The 23,188-nt window shown below is 39.9% G+C and overlaps 1 protein-coding gene across 3 annotated transcripts in view; it reads right to left on the reverse strand.

Annotated features, from left to right (window-relative positions):
* Positions 1–3,644: 3,644 nt before the first annotated feature.
* The window catches only part of bzw2 (basic leucine zipper and W2 domains 2), a 76,094-nt gene continuing 56,550 nt past the window's right edge, over positions 3,645–23,188 (reverse strand). For all 3 annotated transcript variants that reach the window (XM_087987104.1, XM_087987105.1, XM_087987106.1), the window contains 6 exons: positions 19,816–19,925; positions 18,185–18,355; positions 16,637–16,783; positions 15,582–15,720; positions 7,199–7,321; positions 3,645–4,244 (listed from right to left, as the gene is read on the reverse strand). In XM_087987104.1, the coding sequence (XP_087843230.1) occupies positions 4,213–4,244; positions 7,199–7,321; positions 15,582–15,720; positions 16,637–16,783; positions 18,185–18,355; positions 19,816–19,925 (722 nt within the window). In that variant the 3' untranslated portion in view covers positions 3,645–4,212. The remainder of the gene's footprint in view (positions 4,245–7,198; positions 7,322–15,581; positions 15,721–16,636; positions 16,784–18,184; positions 18,356–19,815; positions 19,926–23,188) is intronic.

Raw genomic sequence — 23,188 nt, forward strand, 5'->3', positions numbered from 1 at the left:
CTTTGTTGATCCAAACCCAAAATCTATAGGTAGAGCTTATGAGGTATTTGCATCATTATCAGAGGAGGTATCAGGGGCATATGAGGAGGTGATGAAAGCCATCTTAAGCGCATATGAGCTTGTACCAGAGACCTGCAGGCAACATTTCTGGAATCTCAGGAGGGACCCTGGTCAAACCTACATTGAGTTTGAAAAGATCAAACAAAGTAATTTTGATAGGTGGATAAGGGCATTAAAATAGAGTAAACCAACAATGCTCTTAGAGAGACAATTATTTTGGAGGAATTCAAAATTCACTTCCTGAAGTAATGAGAACTCACGTGGAATTAGCAAGAGACCTGTTTAATCAAATGATTGAGACAAGCCAGGAGCACATAGATGACAATGCAGACATCTTTACCTCAGATAAATTAACTGTGTTACAGCAGAAAGATGAAAATTTAAAGCAATTGTATCAAAAGGCAGACACAGAAAAAGGAACCAAAATGTATTCCTGAATGTTTTCTTAAAAATGATGTCTTAATGAAGAAATGGAGATCACCACATATTCAGGCAGATGAGAAAAGGGCATAAGTTAATCAAATTGGATTGCCAGTGGGTTATAGAAAGGAGGTGTGAAGAGTGGCACATGAGCTACCTCTAGGGGTCATTTAGGAGTGGGGAAAACTCATGATTTAAAAAAAAAAACATTTTTACTGGTGTGGATTGCACAAGGATGTAATTAAATTTTGCCAGACTAGTCAAACATGACAGGTAACTGAAAACCACAAGCAGTAATAAGACCTGCACCTTTAGTACCTATTCCTGCATTTGAGGAATGTTTTACAAGACTCTTAATTGTGTAGGTCCCCTACCTCAAACAAAAAAAGTGGGAATCAGTATCTGTTAACAATAATAGATGTGTCGACTAGATTTCCAGAGGCTATTACATTACACAATATCGCACTAGAAGGATTGTAGAGGAACTGTGCAAATGTTTCAGTAGATTTGGACTACCAACAGCAATACAATCAGATCAAGGGTCAAACTTCACATCAAAATTATTCAAGGAAGTTTATAGACAGCTGAGGAATAAAACAATTCAAATTTACTTTGTACCATCCAGAATTGCAGGAAGCACTAAAAACTTGGCATCAGGCATTAAAGACCATGTTAAGGGCTTATAGTCAAGACTGTCCAGATGATTGGGATGAGGGAATTCCGATTGTGCTTTGTGCAATCAGAGATGCACCAAATGAATCAACCAAATTAATTCCACTTGAATTAGATTTTAGGCATGAACCGAGAGGACCATTATAATTGATTAAGGAGAAATTGGTATGTCAGCATTTGGAGACCACATATTTGGAATAAGTATCAAATTTTAGGGAATGATTAAATAGAGCGAGGGAGTTGACTCATTTAAAAGTATTACAGCATACAAAGAAACAAGAAACAGACAGGAAATCAAAAATTCACAAATTTTGCTATCGGTGATAAGGTATTATATCCAGTGATAGGTGAACATTTAAAGCAAGGTTTAATGGATCTTTCAAGTCGAAAGGAAATTGAGTGAGGTGAACTACTTGATATGGACTCCAGACAAAGAAATCTCATGAGTGTGTCATGTGAATACGCTCAAAAGGTATTTTGACAGGGAAGAAAAGCAAGAGGATAAGGTATTAATGATTACAACATAAAGGGAAGAACCAAGTTCAGAAGATTCTGAATTGGACATTCCTCAAATTAATTGGACAATAATGAAGCTGTCAAAAATTGGGATAAATTATTGAGTTACCTTCCAGAGGAAAATCGAAATAACCTGAAAGACCTATTACTATCACATGGGGAGATAAGCGGAAATTAGCTGGGAAGTACTCACCTAATTATGCATGAGGTAGATATTAGAGATGCTGTTCCAATTAAGCAACATCTTTATAGGCAAAACTCTCTAAGGTTGGCACACATTCAAAAGGAGATTGAACGCATGCTCCAAGATGACATAATCAAAGCGGGTTTCAGTGGCTCCCCCATAATAATGGTTGGTACCCAAGTTATGTGGGGACTATTGGAAAGTCAATACAGTTACAAAAACTGAATCATATCTGATTCCACATTTGGAAAGCTCTGTTGAAAAGATGGGACAAGCAACTTACATTTCTAATTTGGACTTGCTTAGAGGATTATAGGTCTGTACCTTTGTCAGAAAGTTTGAAGGTAATTTCAGTTTACGTAATGCCCAATGAACTATATCAGTTCGAAGTCGAGAGTGTGGTGCTGAAAAAGCACACCGGGTTAGGCAGCATCAGAGGATCAGGAGTATTGATGTTTCGGGCAAAGTCCTGATGAAGGGCTTTAGCCAGAAACTTCGATTTTCCTACTTCTCAGATGCTGCCTGACCTGCTGTGCTTTTTCCAGCACCACACACTTGACTCTGATCTCCGGCATTTGCAGTCCTAACTTTGTCCTATATCAGTTCAAAGTCCTGCCATTTTGCATGAAAAATGCACCAGCCACATTTCAGAAACTAACCGATAAAGTCATTGCCGGATTACCCAACTGTGTCGTATACATAGAGATGACATGGTGATTTTTAGTCACACATAGAAGTAACATTTACAGCATTTATCAGACTTGTTCGATCAACTTCGGAAGGCAGGCTTGGTGATAAATCTGGCTAAAAGTGAATTTACCGAAGATCAAATCACCTTCCTGGGCCATGTTATTGGACAAGGATAAATGGCCCCCACGGGATGCAAAAACAAAGGTAACTGGGGAGTTTCCCACACCATCGACAAAAAGAACAGGACTACAGTTCCTGAGATTGAGTGGATTTTATCGAAAGTTCGCACCAAATTTTAGCAATGAATTGCTAATGGCAGGCAAGAAGTGGACAGCGAATTGTCAGAAGGCATTTGACATCCTGAAAGCTGTGTTAACCACTGCCCCGGTATTAACCACACCTAATTACACAAAGCCATTTAAGGTGGCTATCCATGCAAATGATGTGGACGTCGGTGCTGTGCTCTTGCAAGACGACGACAAGGTGTTAATGCTGTGCTCTTGCACGACGATGATGAGAAGATAAAAAGACCGAACGGGTATTTCTCCAGGAAGTTGAACATTCATCAGCAGAAATACTCGATGGTCGAGAAGGAGACTTTGAGCTTACTGTTGGCATTACCTTTCAGTGTTTATATTACCAGTAATGTATCTGAGACAATCATATACATTGATCATAAGCCATTGAAGTTTATGGAGAAATTGAAGAAAAAAAATGCTAGACTGTTTAGATGGAGCTTGTTGTTCCAGCCATTCAATTTAAAAATTGTGCATGTGGCTGGATGAGAAAACGTGATTGTTGATGTATGGTCGAGATTTGAATGAGAAACTGAGGCGTTTGGTGGCAGGAGTACAACAGTTTGAAACAGAATACAGTTGTGCATGTTTGCACGTTTATAGTCAATGTATACGTGCTTTCGAATACTAACAATTTAGGATTAAGGGGTTTTAAAATGAAGCCATCTTTGGATATTGATGGTTCATTTTTTTTTAAAAAAATGGGGGGTGGGGGGAGGTGTGAGAAAGCTCCTTCTTTAACAAGGTTATGTTGTCCTTGGCTTTCTTTCCCCAGTGGTCGTAAACAACACAGACTCCAAAACATCTGGGGTGGAAGGGTTTTAGGGCCAATTTATTTATAGCTAACAGATAATGTCACAGGCAGAAGGCTTTCAAAACCAAAATCTTCAAAAATATAATTTGTTTGCAGAGACAACAGACAAAAACAGCAGGGAATGTGCCCTGTACTAGAAGGTACAAGACCTCCTGACATGTATTTTTTAAAATACAAAAATGTTTATTCAAAAAATTCTAGTGTCAAATTACATATTCACAAACAGTTAATAAACTACAAATGTGGACAAATCAAAGGCTACAATAGAAGTGTAAAGTTCACAGAATTTGAAAATTATGCTAGAAGATCAAACTTATTTCATTTTAGGCTACAATGCTCCTTTTAAATAGTTTTACTAAGTTATAGCATATAGCCTCCAAAGTGGAATTTCAGAAGCGGGTAATGCTTCAGAGCTCTGTTATTTCACATCAGTTCTTCTACACATAAGGCAGGTTATCCTATAGTTTCCATTTGATTTGGAATCAATCTCTTCTACTGAAACCATAAATGCAAGGGAACAGACCCTCACAAACTATGTTGTACTTGGTCAAGCTCCATTGCTAATCGTCTTCACCTTCTGCTGATTCAGATTCTAGAAAGAAAAGTCAAATGTATATAGTAGTTGTTAGGTTGATTACTTTAAAACAATTTTGTTACATCCTATCCCCACTATTAATAATCTGAAGAGTGAATGAGCAATATTGATTTTGTTTGCAGAGTCTCAACAGCCTCCATCCCACAGAGAAATAGAGGGGAGCTCAGTCACGACCAACACCCCCATTGGTCAGGAGGTCGGCCCGGTCCTCCCAGACAACTGAGATGGACAGTTCCACTAGTGGCCTGAGCAGAACCTGGAGATAGAACGGGCCAGCAAATAGGGATCCCTCTAAGAAGACACCAAGCAACAACTATTGTGCAGCCAGGAACAAGCAACAACCCAAGTAGGTGGTCTGGAGCCTGAAGAGCAAAACGTTCTCCTGGCACAGGTCCAAGCCCACAGTAGTCTGGGCACCAAGCTGAAGGTTCCCAATGCCATTCTGTGAATCCACAACTGGACACTGAATAAAATGTTACACTTCTCGATGTTCAAATATATTTGAAAGTTATTTATCAGTGTAGGAATTTAGTCATTTAAAAGTACTGCATTTCAACTTATTGGAGACAGGTGGAACATTTTAGTTTGTTTCTTCTAAGGAAGGTCCAACAGAACTTAACTCCAATTTTGATCCAGACATTAATTGAAGAATCCCATAATCAAGATTTATTTGAAAGAAAAGAATTGGTTCATCCTAGCAAGCAAGCAAGATAATAGGTCAGATAATAAGTAAAATCTGAAGAGCTTAGATAAGATTTTCCGAGGCTCCTGAAGTTTCCCCATTCCCACTAGTTTCCCCGACTCAATTAGCTCCTGCTAAATGTCTGCCCTGCCCCTTCCATTTGTCCATTTTTTAAAAAAAAGGCTGGTTCTCATTAGCATCCACCAATTTTGATAGCGTCTCAGTGCTTGCAAAGTTAATGAATTATTTTCCTCCACAGATACTGCCTCACCTGCTGAATACAAACAGCAGTTTTGAAATGTTGAAATTTGAATAAAACTACAGACACAGGTTGCCAACATAATCATCCTAAAAATTGTCATGAAACAGTGATCCTCGAAGGTCAGTGAAATGATTTACAAAAAGTCCTCGTTAAATCTCTTGATACTTTGCAGCATGGCAATGACAGTTATATGCTCTTGAGCTGATGGAAAGATCAACAGTGAATCTTTGTTTTCAGCAAAGTTTCCATGGCCACGCTTTCAGAATGTGGTGTGGCTGTTTTCTCAGTGCTCGGAGAAATGTCTGTTCTCTGAGTAATTTAGATCCCCAATAAAATTTATCCAGAAATTTCTGGAAGTCACATTTAGGGATTGCAGACAAAATTTGCAGAATTTATTAAAGGACTGAATCTTGTAAATTTGTTCTTATGGGGAACAGGAATAGGGGATTTGGCCCATTGACCTTACTCAACCTCTCCCCTTGCCGAAGGCATGGTGACTTTCAGGTTAACCCACCACCAGTCATCTCTCTAATGAGAAAGCAGCCCTATGGTCTGCTAAGACCATGACAATTTTATCATTCCAAAGAATCATGCTTGATCTACACCAATCCTACACTCCATATCCCTTAATTCTATTAGTATCCAAAAAATGATCAGTCTTAGTCTTCAACGAGCTTCCATAGCTCTCTGCAGTATAAAATTCTAAAGATTACCTTCTAATCCTCACTCCATACTAATGTATTTTTCAACCATTTCATGAATGCTTTTTGAGAATTTGCAGAACATTATTGGTTTCCTTTCATTAACTTTACTCATTAAAACCTTAAACTCAATAGATACGTCAAACATGATTGTTCTCTCATAAATACAAACTGACCTGTCAGGTCTTGTTGCTAATTTATAGCCCTTGGCAATAGATGTTAATCCTTTCTCTGCTACTGATGTCTAACAAACTGGCCTAAATAGGAACTATTTAGTTTCTTTTTGTTCTTGAATAGTGGGGTTACTTTTGCTCAGTTTCAACCCACAGGAATAGTTCTCTAACCTAATCTATTCCTCCATTAAAACTTCTGTTTGCTGCCAAGGAATCAGCAATTCCTTTTGCCAAACTTTTCCTTTGCATGCCCTGAAAACGATTTATTATCCTGTGTGTTTTGTTCATTTATCATATTCCATTTTGACATTTACCGATTTCTTTGCTTTCATTTGAATTCTAAACTTCTCCCAATCTTCAGGCTTACTACAATTTTTGATGACATTATCAGCCTCTTTTTTTTAAATTCAAGATTACATTAAATTTTCTTAGTAATTCAAACCTCTTTTATTCTGTAAGAGAATAAGTATATATAATGAGTCAATTCTTTAAACGTTTGCAATGCTTACCTACCATGATATCTTTTAATTTAGTTTTCAAATCTGCATTGGACAACTTGATCATTAAATTTAGATTTAAGCCCTGTCAACATATTTCACTCTGAAACACTACGACAGTATAGAAAGAGAAGATCTAATGTCTAGAATATGGCAAACTTGATTTCCAGTTTATACTTATACCATCTGCATACACTTTCGCAGTTTGAGGTTAGAAAGTGCAATTATGATTGCACAGTAAAAATGATTCAACTCACACCAGTGAATAGGCAGTGTCTATCAAAATAATGATAATGATGATTTCAGACTGCTAATTTGATTCCAGCTGTTACACACTGCAACCAGCATTAAAGGTTTCTCCCCTCCCAACTCACCATCTGGGAGTTGATACTGAAGTTAGAACAGTCAAGCAATACAAGATTCAGCAACTCTGTACAAAGATTTTCACTGATGGCAGAATGTCATAACTTTATTGTTTTCACTTAAAGAAAGTCAGAGTAAACTGACTATTTAAAAAGAATAACAGCACTACTCATTTTAACATTAGTATTTGTCAAGAGTATGGAATTTGGTGCAGGGAATAAGACGTGATATTATATGGCCTTGTAAAGACACAGAAATAGACACAAATTTTACCTTCTTCAGCATTTTGTAGCCATTCAACAAATTTCTTCATTTGCTCAAGAAACATACTTTTGCCTTTGGGAACATGTGCTTCCTTATACCATTTTAGGATGGCTTCTTCACTCAGGACATCAGCTGTGATTCAAAGCAGTTAACACAATGTCAGTAATTTTTAAAGTCAAATAAAAATCCATACAATCTCTAGCAAAAAAAATGCTGCCATTCTCCTTTGATGACAGGTACTGAATTCACGCAACACGTTAGATGCCAAGTTGACCGTCTCTTCCTAATGGACTAACACAGATGCTGGATGATATTTAAAGGCTATTGACTCAGCAGAGTGTTTGTAACTGTTCTACTCTAACTGCAACAGCTCTAACAGATGCCCTTGTCATTAATCACTCCTCATCCTGCAAAAGGACTTTTGCTAGGCCACACTAAGCATAGGGAGGATCATGTGGCAGAGATATTGCTCAAGTACCAAATGGTTATAATGCTATTGGTCAGTTTCGTACTTTGACCTTGTTTGCTAACCTTGCTTAGAGCAGTGAAGGCTCATTAAAATATTTTGATCGGGTCAGTGACCACTTCAATTTGGATCCATAAAATAGCCTCGTTTAGCTTCTTCAGAAAGCTAACATAACAGGGCATATATAGGTGCTTGCAATCTTATAACACTTGTGAACGGTAGGCAAAGTTTCAAAGGAAGCTGAAAATTTCAGTTCATGGCATCACCTCAACCTGCAACTATTACCAACTAAAAATGATTCAACTCATACCAGTGAATGTAGGCCACAATAAAGGTGATGTTTTCAGACTGCTAGTTTGGTTCCAGCTGTTACACACTGCAACCAGCATAAACCTTCCTTCCAAACCCACTGTCTGGGAGTTGATATTGAAGTTCGAACAAGATTCAGCAACTCTGTACAAAGATTTTCAGCAGCATATAAACTGCTCCAGAAATAACCTCAGGAGGCAAGTACACATTTTTAAGTGTTATCCTCAAAATGACATGGGTTAATTTTCTACCTTGCCTTTGCCAAAAAGTGGAAGGATAGAAAACAATCTTTTCGTGGGAAATTTTACCCTTCTACACTCCTTCCTACAACTTCAAAATTTGAGATCCAAGTAGGTATCAGTATTGGTATAGCTGGATCTTTATTAATAATGAAATGTTGTACAATACCAATTTACAGCCACCCATTTAATCTTTTAAACGGCAACAACCAAGTGTGACAGGCTTTGATAGGACATTTTCTGGGAATGAATTAGGTCCCCTGAATGGAATTTTCTGCAACATAAAATGATGGACTCAATTTTACAAGGAATGTTGCTTGTACTGACTTCTGCACAGTGCTGTCAGGTATCCTGACCCCACCATTTGCACAAATCGTCCTTGAATTTTAACAATTTCAATAGTTCTTCATGGATAATTACTGGGGAGCAGTTTACTGAAAGAATTATATCACGCAGAAGATTCTCACACAGAGCCTATTATAAACTGACTATAACTTTATTCAAACAACAATTCAAGAGGGAAATAAAATTGATTTAGACAATTAACCCTGGCTAATTTGCTAGCACCCATTAATTTGAGTGGGTGGGGGAGGGGAAGGGAGGAGGTAGAGGAGGTGGTGTTAACTATTGAACAGCAACTTAGCTGCACCAGCCATACAGACACTGTAGTTTCAACATCAAGTCAGAGATTGGGAATTCTGTAGTGAGTAACTTGCCTGATTCCCCAGAGTCCATCCTTCTTTTACAAGCCATGTCAAGAAAGTGATATAAAATTCTACATTTGGCTGCAAGAATGCAGCTCCAACACCAAAATCAGCAGCACATCATCCAAAACAAAGTAATATACTTGATCATCACCTATCCACTGCCTGAAATACACACTTCAACTACCACTGACAAATAGGAGCAAGAGTGCACTCTCTCTCTAAATTGTACTCAGCAGCTAATTCGACAATGCTCACTTCTGACTGAAGAACCAAAAAAACCTAAAACTTTTTTGATGATTTGAAGAACAGGTGTATTTAAAGGCATACCATGAAACAAATTTAAGGGCATTGACAATAATTAAGTGTTATACCGCCGCAGTACAAATGCCATTCCAAAATTAATTTTAGGATATTTGAAAAGGGACAGCCTTTCATTTCAGTCCTGCTGGTAGTGATAGGTTGCACACAAGATTATTTTAGGAATGAAATGTGCAACAATTTTGGGGAATGGGACATCAATAGACATTGAGAAAGGTAATCAAGAAAGTTTCCCTAGACCTGGCAGAAAATAAATCTTTAGGGTTGCTATTCAACTGCCCTACTGTAAGAACACATTCTTGGTGTTGGTCGAGAACAAAAATGAGGATTAGTTTTGATGGGAATTATATACGAATAACCTGTTTACAAGTCTCGAGCTCATGCTTTTATTATGACTTCAGTGATGCACAGGATCAGGGTCATGTCACCCATCTGGTTGTATCCGACCAAGCCAAGAGTTTCAGTGCAGCCTGAGCTAAAAGCAGGCAAATGGATGGAAAATCTGCAGAAATGAAAACACTTCAACATGTTTCTTGATCTACATAATCCTTCTAACTCTAGTGAATTATGTAAGATCCTGCAATCAAAGTATTTGAAATGCAATAGTATGATTGCTTTAACACCTTAGTAGAAGTTTCAGTAGGACACCATTATACTGTCTCGTCCTAATGTTATGTTAATGAACATCTGCCATCTGCGCAAATATGATTTTCAGATTTCTATTATGATCTAATGCACTGTTTTGTCCATTCGTTAAGTCTCTTCACACCACCTCTGCTTGACATCCAATGTATCATACTTTATTTTGATGATTCCATTACTTCAAATCTCAGAGGTTAGCAATTTCAATGCAATGTCTGAAGCTTGATGATTTAACCTTCTCAAACGGTACCAAAAAGCATATTCTTGCATTTCCTACATTACATCAGTGACATGCTTCAATAAATAAATGAGTTGGCTGTAGAGACTTTTAGGACGTTCAGGGGTCATGACTGATATTATACAAATCAAGTGGAAATGAAGCTAAAGTGAAATAGACACTAGTGCAGCATTCCTGAATCTTTAGTGTAGGGTCAACGTTTAATCAGATTCTCCACAGAATACTGCAAAAAGTGGTGCAAAATAGAATCCTTACCATGCAGAAAGAGGCCATTTGCCAATTGAGTCTGCATTGACCTCCCAACTCAGACCCTATCCTATCACCATAACCCCACATTTACCATGGCTAATCCACCTAGCCTGCACAAGTTTGGACTGTGGGGAGAAACCGGAGCCCTGGCAGAAACCCATGCAGACATGGGGAGAATATGCAAACTCCACAGTTATCCAGGCTGTAATTCAACCTGGGTTCTGGCACCGTGAGGCAGCTGTTCTAACCACTGACCCACTGTGCCACCCGATGCCTGAAAATTAAGGAAATTGTTTGCACTGCATAGATATTGTCTTTATGTATTCTTTCAATTCTTGCATTATAACTTTTTTCAAAAGTTTAGTTGAATTGTTACCACCTGTGATAGCAACACCTACCTTTATCTGTCACAACTCTTGCCTTTGTTCATTGATTCCTTCCATTTCCATAAAGCTTACTTTGTCTCCTTTATGTCAAATACCTGATTTCTCCCATAAACAATTTTTAACTCTATGTGGAAAAATAATGAAGCCTTTAACACCAATGATTTGTCTTCTATGACCACAAAAGCTCATCTTTGCCAGTTTGTACCTTCCTCCTATAGCATTTCAAATCTAAGCTTAGCTGAAACTAATTATTCATGATTTACCTCAGTAAACCTATTAGTCAGTCATTTGGTGCTACCTACACTTGGCTCCCACATGAAATTTCCACCTGTAAAAGTAATTAATTTATACAATCTGAAAATCTGAACTAACAAAATTGCAAGATGCATATTTATGACAGACATTAACTACTCTTAATTAAACTTAAAATATAAGCCATATGATTAGATTAGATTAGAATACTTAGATTAGATTACTTACAGTGTGGAAACAGGCCCTTCGGCCCAACAAGTCCACACCGACCCGCCGAAGCGCAACCCACCTATTACCCTACATTTACCCCTTTACCTAACACTACGGGCAATTTAGCATGGCCAATTCACCTGACCTGCACATCTTTGGAGTGTGGGAGGAAACCGGAGCACCTAGAGGAAACCCACGCAGACACGGGGAGAATGTGCAAACTCCACACAGTCAGTCGCCCAAGTCGGGAATTGAACCCGGGTCTCTGGCGCTGTGAGGCAGCAGTGCTAACCACTGTGCCACCGTGCTGCCCATATGTATTAATTTAACTTGGAGCAGTGTTTTGTAGAGGAATAAAAAAGCAAAAGTGGCCCTTAGTGGAGTGATATGCTCTTCTTGTCGGATGTGGGAGTTTAGGGAGAGTTTACGGGTTACTGAGGATTATATCTGCAATAAATGCCATTGGTTATGAATCCTATCAGATCGAATGGATCAGCTGGAGAGGCAGTAAGAGGCAATGAGGAATTTACAAGAGCGATGGGATGTGATGGATGGCAGTTATAGGAAGTGGGGGATGGAAGTCTCAGATACAGTCACATAGATGGGTTAACTTCAGGAAAGGTAAGAGGTAGGCAGGAGTCTTCTGGGGCTATCCCCATTTCAAACAAGCATGCAGTTTTGAAAAATGTAGGGGGTGATGGATTCTCAGGGGAACATAGCATGAACAGTTAGGTTTCTGGTATTGAGACTGGCTCTAATGTAATGAGATTGTGTTAGGGGATTCTCTAGTCCGAGGTACAGATAGACACTTCTGCCAGCAGCGAAAAATCAGAATGGTGTGTTGCTTCCCTGGTGCCAGGATCAACAAAGTCTCAGGAGGTGTAGAATGTTCTCGAGTGGGAGAGAGGCCAGCAAGAGGTCATTTTCCACATTAGAACCAACAACATAGGAAGGGGAAAGGTTGAGATTCTGAAGGGAGATTACAGAGAGTTAGGCAGAAATTTAAAAAGGAGGTCCTTAAGGGTAGTAATATCTGGATTACTCCTGGTGCTATGAGGGCAGGAATAGGAGGATAGAGCAGACGAATGCATGGCTGAGGAGCTGGTGTATGGAAGAAGGATTCATATTTTTGGATCATTGGAAGCTGTTTTGGGGTAGAAGTAACCTGCACAGGGATGAATTGCACCTAAGTTGGAAGGGGACTAATATACTGGCAGGGAAATTTGCTAGAACTGCTTGGGAGGATTTAAACTAGTAAGGTGGAGGGTGGGACACAGGGAGATGGTGAGGAAAGAGATCGATCTGAGACGGGTACAGCTGAGAACAGAAGTGAGTTAAAACAGTCAGGGCAGGCAGGGACAAAGCAGAGAACAAGATAGGACTGACACATTAAACTGCATTTATTTCAATGCAAGAGGCCTAGCAGGGAGGGCAGATGAACTCAGGGCATGGTTAAGAACATGGGACCGGGATATCATAGCAATTACGGAAACATGGCTCAGGGATGGGCAGGACTGGCAGCTTAATGTTCCAGATACAAATGCTACAGGAAGGATAGAAAGGGAGGCAAGAGGCAGGTTGGGGGGAGTGGCATTTTTGATAAGGGATAGCATTACAGCTGTACTGAGGGAGGATATTTCCAGAAATTCAGTTACTTGGGTGGAACTGAGAAATAAAAAAAAGGGATGATCACCTTACTGGGATTGTATTATAGACCCCTGATAGTCAGAGGGAAATTGAGAAACAAACTTATAAGGAGATCTCAGCTATCTGTAAGAACAACAGGGTGGTTATGGTAGGGGATTTTAACTTTCCAAACATAGACTGGGACTGCCAGTGTGTTAAGGGAGGAATTTGTTAAGTGCGTACAAGAAACTTTTCTGATTCAATATGTGGATGTACCTACAAGAGAAGGTGCAAAACTTGACCTATTCTTGGGAAATAAGGCAGGGCAGGTGACTGAGGAGTCAGTGGAGGAGCACTTTGGGGCCAGCAACCATAATTCTATTAGTTTCAAAATAGCGATGGAAAAGGATAGACCAGATCTAAAAGTTGAAGTTCTAAACTGGAGAAAGAACAATTTTGATGGTATTAGGCAACAATTTTCAAAAGCTGATTGGGCGTAGATGTTCGCAGGTAAATGGTCGGCTGGAAAATTGGAAGCCTTCAGAAATGAGATAACGAGAGTCCAGAGACAGTACATTCCTCTTAGGGTGAAAGGAAAGGCTGGTAGGTATAGGGAATGCTGGATGACTAAATAAATTGAGGGTTTGTTTCAGAAAAAGGAGGAAGCATATGTCAGCTATAGACAGGATAGATCGAGTGAAAGCAGTATGAGTAAACTTAAGAGAGAAATCAGGTGGGCAAAAAAGGGGACATGAGATAGCTTTGGCAAATGGAGTTAAGAAGAATCCAAAGGATTTTTACATCAAGGAGAAAAGATTAGCTAGGGAGAGAATAGGGCTCCTCAAAAGATCAGGTAGGCGAAAGTGAAAACTGCTGATGCTGGAATGATGAAGGGCTTTTGCCCGAAATGTCGATTTTCTGCTGCTAGGATGTTGCCTGACCTGCTGTGCTCTTCCAGCACCACTCTAATCTAGGCCCTCAAAGATCAGCAAGGTGGCCTTTGTGTGGAGCCATAGGAGATGGGGGTGATACTAAATGAGTATTTTGCATCAGTATTCACTGTGGAAAAAGACATAGAATGTAAGGAAATGGATGGTGATATCTTGAAAAATGTCTATATTACACAGGAAGTAGTGCTAGATGTCTTGAAATGCACAAAAGTGGATAAATCTGATCAGGTGTACCCAAGAACTCTGTGGGAAGCTAGAAAAGTGATTGCTGTGCCTCTTGCTGAAGCATTTGTATCATCGATAGTCACAGGTGAGGTGCCAGAAGACTGGAGGTTGGCTAATATGGTGCCACTGTTTAGGAAAGGTGGTAAGGACAAGCCAGAGAACTATAGACCAGTGAGCCGGACATTTGTGGTGGGCAAGTTGTTGGAGGGAATCCCGAGGGACAGGATGTATCTGGAAAGGCATGGGAAATCATGTCTCATAAACTTGATTGAGTTTTTTGAAGAAGTAACAAAGAGGACCGATAATGGCAGAGTGATAGATGTGATCTATATGGACTTCACTAATGTATTCGACAAGGTTCCCCATGGGAAGACTGGTTAGCAAAGTTAGATCTTATGGAATAAAGGGAGAACTAGCCATTTGGATACAGAACTAGATCCAAGGTAGAAGACAGAGGGTGGTGGTGGAGACTTATTTTTCAGACTGGAGGCCTGGGACCAGTGGAGTGCCACAAGGATCGTTGCTGGGTCCACTACTTTTCATCAATTATATAAATGATTTGTACGGGAGCATAAGAGGTACAGTTAGTAAGTTTGCAGATGACACCAAAATTGGAGGTGTAGTGGACAGCAAAGAAAGTTACCTCAGATTACAACAGTATCTTGACCAGATGGGCCAATGGGCTGAGAAGTGGCAGATGGAATTTAGTTTAGATAAATGTAAGGTGCTGCATTTTGGGAAAGCAAATATTAGCCGGACTTATACTCTTAATGGTAAGGTCCTTGGGAGTATTGGTGAACAAAGAGACCTTGGAGTGCAGGTTCATAGCTCCTTGAAAGTGGAGTCGCAGATAGATAGGATAGTGAAGGCAGCATTTGGTATGCTTTCCTTTATTGGTCAGAATATTGAGTACAGGAGTTGGGAGGCCATGTTGCGGCTGTACAGGACATCGGTTAGGCCACTGTTGGAATATTGCAATTCTGGTCTCTTTTCTATTGGAAAGATGTTGTGAAATTGAAAGGGCTCAGAAAAGATTTACAAGGATGTTGGCAGGGTTGGAGGATCTGAGCTACAGGGAGAGGTTGAATAGGCTACAGTTGTTTTCCCTGGAGTGTTGGAGGCTGAGGGGTGACCTTATAGAGGTTCATAAAATCATGAGGGACATGGATAGGATAAGTAGGCAAAGTATTTTCCCTGGGGTGGGGGAATCCAGAACTAGAGGGCAGAGGCTGAGGCTGAGGAGGGAAAGATATAAAAGAGATCTATGGGGCAACTTTTTCACGCAGAGGGTGGCACGTGTATGGAATGAGCTGCCACAGGAAGTAGTGGAGGCTGGTACAATTGCAACATTTAAGAGGCATTTGGATGGCAATATGAATAGGAAGCTTTTTTTAGGGATATGGGCCAGGTGCTGGCAGGTGGGACTAGATTGGGTTGGGATATCTGGTCGGCATGGACGAGTTGCACTGAAGGGTCTGTTTCTGTGCTGTACATCTCTATGACTCTATAACTCTACATCTGTTCAGTACTGTGATAGATTGCTCCTTGATTAAATCTTGCCAATTCAAATCATACCTTTGTAAAAAAGCACAATGATCTTCTGGAAAGCCTTCATGAAATGGATATTGTCATAGCAATATTCCTGAATCTTCTGCAGTAGGGTCAATTCTGACTGACCTTGGGTACTGAATACTGCAAGGAGTGGTGCATATTGCTGAAAATGATTACAAGTGTATTTAGTCATTTGTCAGCTACAGAAAGCTATCTGCTCGTCTCCACCATTAGTTATTACGAAGAAATTCCAACTTTCTCACAAATGTTTTAGATTATTAAAAGGTAAGTTGCAGTACATTTTTTTCTTCAAATGCTGTTCATATGAGTACTGGAGTAACATATCAGAGATTTGGATATGTCTTGTATGATTTTCGATCCATCATTTGTGTGTGTGTAAAACCAGTAACATATTCATCGGTTTTCCCAACACATATTCCTGATGTGATGTTCAGAGCACAGCATTGAAGACAAAAATGTACTCATCTTCATTTTAAAAACAGCAATATTGTCAACAATAACATCCATTGTCCAACAGATAAATATTCAAATCCATTCCGAAATGGGTTAAATTGAACACCCTTTCATCGCTGGGGTTTGACTGATATGCTACTTTGTCAGCTTCCCATGGGGAAACATGCAGAAAACTGGCTTGCATATACCAGCCAGCTGCTAAGTTCAGGTGCCCAGCCTCAAGGTAAGGCTTGCAATCATGTACACAATTACAGGAAGCAGGAGACAAAGTCTGGAAAAGGGAGAGGAGCAACTATCCTTATCCTTGCAAGCTGGAAAAGTGGATTGCAAGATATATAACATTTTTAAACTTGGAATTTCAAATCCTTTAACCATAATTTTGAGAATACATGTTCATAAGTGAGTGTTATCAAGTTTTTGTAAATTATTTAAACAGCTCACGTGTTTTCAAAATTCCACACTTAGTATATTTACGTTTTCTAGCTTCACTAGTCACTTCTAAATCAATTATCACAGTTCATTAAGAATGAAAAACTCTCAAGAATCTACCAGTTCAAGTTCTTACACCCAAATGCTGAAGAGGTTTCATTCTTTGAGGTAGATACCTTAAGATGTTTCAGAGCTTGTTCTGTGACCAGCTCCTCTTTCTTGTTCCATTCAACGGCATTCATTACACAGGTCCACAGAAGTCCAATTACTGCCTGTTCAGGCAAGTCGTTTCTCTTCATCTCATCTTTGACATACAGGACTATCTGAAGACAATAGGTTGAGGTGAAATGATAAGTGTCTGGCAATAACCACTTAGATGGAAAGAGGAAAATCTTTCTCCTGATTCCCTTTCCTGAAAATTTGATTATTTGGTGCAGAACATTTTTCATGCCAGTTCCTCTCTCGAACCCCAATCACACTGATACAATCTTGGACAACACAACTTCAGGATGCATCACAACTGTGCCCAATCAAGTTGCCACATTCACATTTATTGCAAGGATCACTGGGGTTGTTTTTCCCTTCTTTTGCCGAGAAATTCTGATGCCAAATGTCATCCCTCTTGCACCATTCCAATGGAGATCAACTAATTAAGCACCTACCAATTAAACTTAGTTGGACATTAGGAAAACTACTCACTTAAAAAAAACATTTCAGCTCAAAGGGCAAACACACACCATCACCATATATTCTGCACATCCCTTTTTAAGAAAAAAGCATGTAATTAATCCACATGTTGTTGCTTGTTTTTCAGCATTTCCTTTAGGGGCTAAAGGTACGACATAGGAAACAATGTAATTTTGACAGCAAGGGTTTGGTTTTGCTTTGGGATCGCAGTACTACTGACAGACTTGTGCATGTGGTTATGCTCCACAGATATTTTGAAGCTCAATGCCTCAAATTACAGCAATGTCTTAGGTTGCAGCCGAGTTTCCCTGGGCTCTGGAAATCCGGGAGGCAAATAGGACTGAATCCAGCCAGTAAGCATTTTTTCAAAAAGAAAACTTAAATATTACTAAGTGCCTTTAACACAACAAGAGATCCCAAATTTCAAAGATGCATTATAAAACAAAACACTGACATATTGACTGAGACACAAATTGTAAACGAAGGGATGAAAGGTCAGAGGAAAGTATGGTAGTTGGAGAGCTATAAAGAGGGTAGTCCAGGATGAGCACCCGGGTAACTGAAAGCACAGCCACCAACAGTACGCAACAAAGATAGAGATTCTGAAAAGGTCAGAATCAGACAATATATTGCTTCGGGTTGTGGGGTTACTTATGGGTCAGTGAAGTACAAGAACTTCCCCAATTTCTCAAGCAACTCAATCCTGTTCCCATGTTTAAATCTACCTCTGCTACGAGTTGAGCAGAGCTCAAATTACTCCCACATCCAGCCTGCTACCTAAACTCCCAAGCTCCTTTCCGTTTGATTTCATCCCTTAGCTGCAAATCAAAATACTCTCTACAAAAAAGGATCTCTTTCCTTTTTTAACAATATCTTAGTTCATCATAGTTCCACTTTTTAAAAAAAAATGACAAGGCTGGTTCTATCAGATTTGGAGCTATGTTTTTTTAGATCTAATTATAATATTTACTCTGAATGAGCCAATTATCTGGCAACTAGAAAATTGAATTTTTTAAGCCACCTCATGGCTAACATACCTCTCTTATGGGGCATTCCTGAGAAAGTTTTTCTTTAAGTTCTTTTTGCAGCTCTTTGCGAGTTCCCAGAGATTGCTGGACTCTGAGAAAGTCAGATAGTTCTTTAAGACCTGCATTTGTGAAGTATGTTGCAAAATGTTCGAAGTTTTGTTTGTTTGCTGGGAAGAGTTCCTATGAGATGGAAAAACAAGGTACACAATTGCAAAACTGTTCACTGCTCATGGTTCATATTTATTATGGCTGATTATTCAATAAAGTCCAAAATACTTAGTTTCAGACTCTGATTTATTCTAAAATATCAGATTGTGCCAATATCTAAAATATAAAAAGCAAATCAGTTTTCAGATAGGTTATTGGAACCTGGTCTTATCAGCTCCCCTTCCCAAGTGCTGAAGCTGATTGAACTTTGCTAATTTCGGCCAAACGTGATCATTCACCAATTGATCAAAGACCATGACTTCAACCTGGGAGTTTTCGGATACTTATGGCTCAGCTATTCACTGCCTTCACTAGCTGCTGCATTGAAGAATAAGCAATCTTACTTTAATTATGTCTTCCCAATTTTTTTTAGAGGTTTCCATCTTTAAAAGGAACTCTCAGCAGGCTTTTCACTAGCTTGAATTTAGAATAGAGTCATACAGCACAGAGACACACCCTTCAAAACAACCAGTTCATGCCGAACATAATCCCAAACTTAACTAGACCCATCTGCTTGCTCCTGGCCCACATCCCTCCAAACCCTTCTTATTCATATGCTTATCTAAATGTCTTTTAGATATTGTAATTACACTCACATCCACCACTTCCTCAGGAAGTTCAATCTACACACAAACCACCTTCTATGTAAAAAAGTTGTCCCTCATGTCTTTTTTAAAATCTTGCTTCTCTCACCTTAAAGTCTTGAAATCCCCCATCCTGGGGAAAAGACACCTACCATTAACTCTATCTAGACCTTTCATGAATCTCTTAATTCACCCATTAATATAGGCTCTTCATTCGATATAGTGGTGGCACGGTGGCACAGTGGTTAGCACTGCTACCTCACAGCACCAGAGACCCGGGTTCAATTCCCGCCTCAGGCAACTGACTGTGTGGAGTTTGCACATTCTCCCAGTGTCTGCGTGGGTTTCCTCCAGTTTCCTCCCATAGTCCAAAAATGTGCAGGTTAGGTGAATTGGCCGTGCTAAATTGCCCGTAGTGTTAGGTGAACGGGTAAATGTAGGGGAATGGGTCTGGGTGGGTTGCACTTTGGCGGGTCGGTGTGGACTTGTTGGGCCGAAGGGCCTGTTTCCACACTAAGTAATCTAATCTAATAGTCAAACTGAAACACACAATTTTAGAAATTATAATCACTTGATTTGGATATTCATGTGCATTTTCACTTAGAAAACTTACTCAAATGTTGATGCAAATACTTAATTAAAATTAAATATTTTAGTAATACTCAAATTAAACTTCCATCTGTCTCTCTCTTTGTTAATATTACATGCAGATGTCAACTTTTCTCCACAGTAGTGATTTCCTTTTTTCCTCCCAAACTTCGCTAACATTTTCAGGATTGAATCTCAACCTGGTCTTTCATGAAGGTGTACGAATGCACAGTTCTAAATGCCTGAATCAGATATACTCACCAACAGCCTCTTGTCCAAGTTGGATTTCTTGAGGGATGAGGTAACAGCATTTGCATCTTTTTCTGCCATCCATGCTTTAAAAACCTTTACAGCAAACGATGCAGATATTCCTGTTTTAAAAGGACCAAAAAAAGTTAAGACAACCTTTCCTCAAGATCTGATAAATCAGGAAAATACAGGTTGAAGCAGATGTTCATAGGCGATAATGTCAAATGTGGTTGAGTTGCACTCTCACCTTAATGACAAGGTTTTGGGTTCAAGTTTCATTTCACACGCTCGAGCATAACATCTTGGTAGGAACCCTAGCACTACACTACAATTTCACAGGGTGTCATCTTTCAGATGAAATGTTAAAGCAAAACCCTCTTTGCTTTCCAAGCTGGACATTAAAGATCCCATGTCACTATTTTGAAGAACAGCAGAGATATTGGTCATTCTAAATTACTCTATTCGAACTTGCTGTGGGTAAAGGGATGGCCAGATCACAACAGTGACTACACTTCAGAAGTCAGAGTTATCACACAACAGGAGATTATCATTTGGCCCGTCAAATCTATGCCGGCTTGCCATAGAGTGATCCAGTCATATCCATTCTCCTGATCAATCCCTGTAGTTTTGGAAGTTTATTCCTTTTCAAGTACTCATCATATTTCCTTTTCAAATCTTATACTGTTTCTCCTTGCACCACCCTCAAGGACAACAAATTCCAAGTCATTATCATTCAGTTTATTGGCTGAAAAGGGCTTTGGGAAATTAAGGTTGTAAATATAAATGTGAGCCGCTTTCTTTCATATTAGACTGAATACGTCATTTGTTTGTAGCTGTGATAGTTCATTCTCTCTGTTGGAATCAATCTGAACGCAATGATTAAGTCCTGCCCGATAAAATTCTGGTATATCATATAGGAAAGGAGTATATTGCTGGAAAAGCACAGCAGGTCAGGCAGCATCTGAAGAGCAGGTGAGTCGACGTTTCGGGCATAAGTCCATCATCAGGAACGATAAAGGTCTTATGCCCAAAACGTCAATTCACTTGCTCCTGGGATGCTGCCTGACGTGCTGTGCTTTTCCAGCACTACACTCTCAACTGAGCTTCAGCATCTGCAGTCCTCACTTTCTTCAGGGAAAGGAACACGCTCCATCATATAACACTAATGTTTAATTATACCTCAAATCAAAAATAAACAATTGGCATTTAATTTAGACAGGATTGATGTCAATAATATAAAACTAATTGGTACAGTGGCACAGTGGTTAGCACTGCTACCTCACAGCACCAGAGATCAGGGTTCAATTCCCGCCTCAGGCAACTGCCTGTGTGGAGTTTGCACATTCTCCCAGTGTCTGCATGGGTTTCCTCTGGGTGCTCCAGTTTCCTCCCACAGCCCAAAAATGTGCAGATTAGGTGAGTTTGTCACGCTAAATTGCTCATAGTGTTAGGTGAACGGGTAAACATAGAGGAATGGGTCTGGGTGGGTTGCTCTTCGGAGGGTCAGTGTGGACTTATTGGGCCAAAGAGCCTGTCTCCACACTAAGTAATCTAATCTAATTGTGTTTTGCTTGAAAGATTTTTCAATGAAAGTGTTAGTAATTATAAGAAATGGACTAACTTCCATGCCGCATTCCTGGGAGTGTAACCGAAATTTGCTAGACAAAGAAAGGCATAGGATTAATTGGAATGCCAGTTAGATCCTGTCTGTAACTCCTCAGTGACTTCAGTAGAGACCACAAGCAAAGGGGCATGAAACCAATATTGCACCCAATATCGTTAGTTTTCCTACATACAGCTTAGGTAAAATTTGCTCCATGTATCAGAACATACAATTATTGAGCAGAAAGTCGGGAAGGGAAAATGGTCAGAAAGTTGGGAAAGTACCGCAGTCATGGAAAATATTAGAACGTTTAGCTTTCCCAAATTTCCCCTTAAACTTTAAATAGGGATTTCAGAATCTCACAAATAAGGACATGGGTTAGGCCACTTTTGGAATATTGATTGCAATTCTAGTCTCCCTCCTCTCTGAAGGATGTTATGAAACTTGAAAGGGTTCAGAAAAGGATGATGCCAAGGGTGGAGGATTTGAGCTATAGGGAGAGGCTTGGACTAGCAAATTTTGAATGTAGGTTTGCTCGCTGAGCTGCAAGGTTCATTTTCAGACATTTCATCACCATACGAGGTAACATCTTCACTGAGCCTGCGGACAAAGCACTGCTGGGATTTCCTGCTTTCTATTTATGTTCGGGTGTCTTGGAGTTGGTGATGTCATTTCCTGTTCTTTTTTCCTCAGGGGGTGGTAAATGGGATCCAAGTCAATGTGTTTGTTGATAGAGTTCAAGTTGGAATGCCATGCTTCTAGGAATTCTGGGTTGGTACCTGGGACTGGGTTGGTACCTGGGACTTCGATGTTGTGGCTATTACGGAGACATGGGTAGAACAGGGACAGGATTGGCTGTTGCAGGTTCCAGGATTTAAGTGTTTTAGTAGGGTCAGAGGTGGGGGTAAAAGAGGGGGAGGTGTGGCATTGCTTGTCAAAGATAGTATTACAGCTGTGGAAAGGACGATGGATGAAGACTCGCCATCTGAGGTAGTTTGGGCTGAGGTTAGGAATAGGAAAGGTGAGCTCACCCTGTTAGGAGTTTTTTTTACAGGCCTCCTAATAGTCCTAGAAACGTAGAAGAAAGGACTGCGAGGATGATTCAAGAGAAGAGTGAAAGTAATAGGGTGGTTGTTATGGGGGACTTTAACTTTCCTGATATTGATTGGGAAAGCTATAGCTCAAGTTCGTTAGATGGGTCAGTGTTTGTCCAATGTGTGCTGGAGGGTTTCCTGACACAATATGTAGATAGGCCAACAAGAGGTGAGGCCATACTGGATTTGGTTCTGGGTAATGAACCAGGCCAGGTGTTAGAATTAGAGGTAGGTGAGCACTTTGGGGACAGTGACCACAATTCAGTGACTTTTACTCTAGTGATGGAGAGGGATAAGTGTGCACTACAGGGCAAGAGTTATAGCTGGGGGCAGGGAAATTATGATGCTGTGAGGCATGACTTAGGATGTGTGGCCTGGAAAAGTAAGCTTCAAGGCAAGGGTGTAATTGATATGTGGAGCTTGTTCAAGGAGCAACTATTGAGTGTCCTTGATAAGTATGTACCCGTCAGGCAGGGAGGAAAGGGTCGTGTGAGGGAGCCGTGGTTTAATAAGGAATTGGAATCCCTTGTTAAATGGAAGAGGGTGGCCTATGTAAAGATGAGGCGTGAAGGTTCAATTGGGGCGATTGAGAGTTATAAGGTAGCCAGGAAAGACCTGAAGAGAGAGCTAAGAGCAGCAAGGAGGGGACATGAAAGGTCCTTAGTTGGTAGGATTAGGGAAAACCCTA

This window comes from Chiloscyllium plagiosum, unplaced genomic scaffold, assembly GCF_037043375.1.
Source record: "Chiloscyllium plagiosum isolate Xiang-an unplaced genomic scaffold, Cpla_swu_hap1 HiC_scaffold_5, whole genome shotgun sequence".
Taxonomy (NCBI): domain Eukaryota; kingdom Metazoa; phylum Chordata; class Chondrichthyes; order Orectolobiformes; family Hemiscylliidae; genus Chiloscyllium; species Chiloscyllium plagiosum.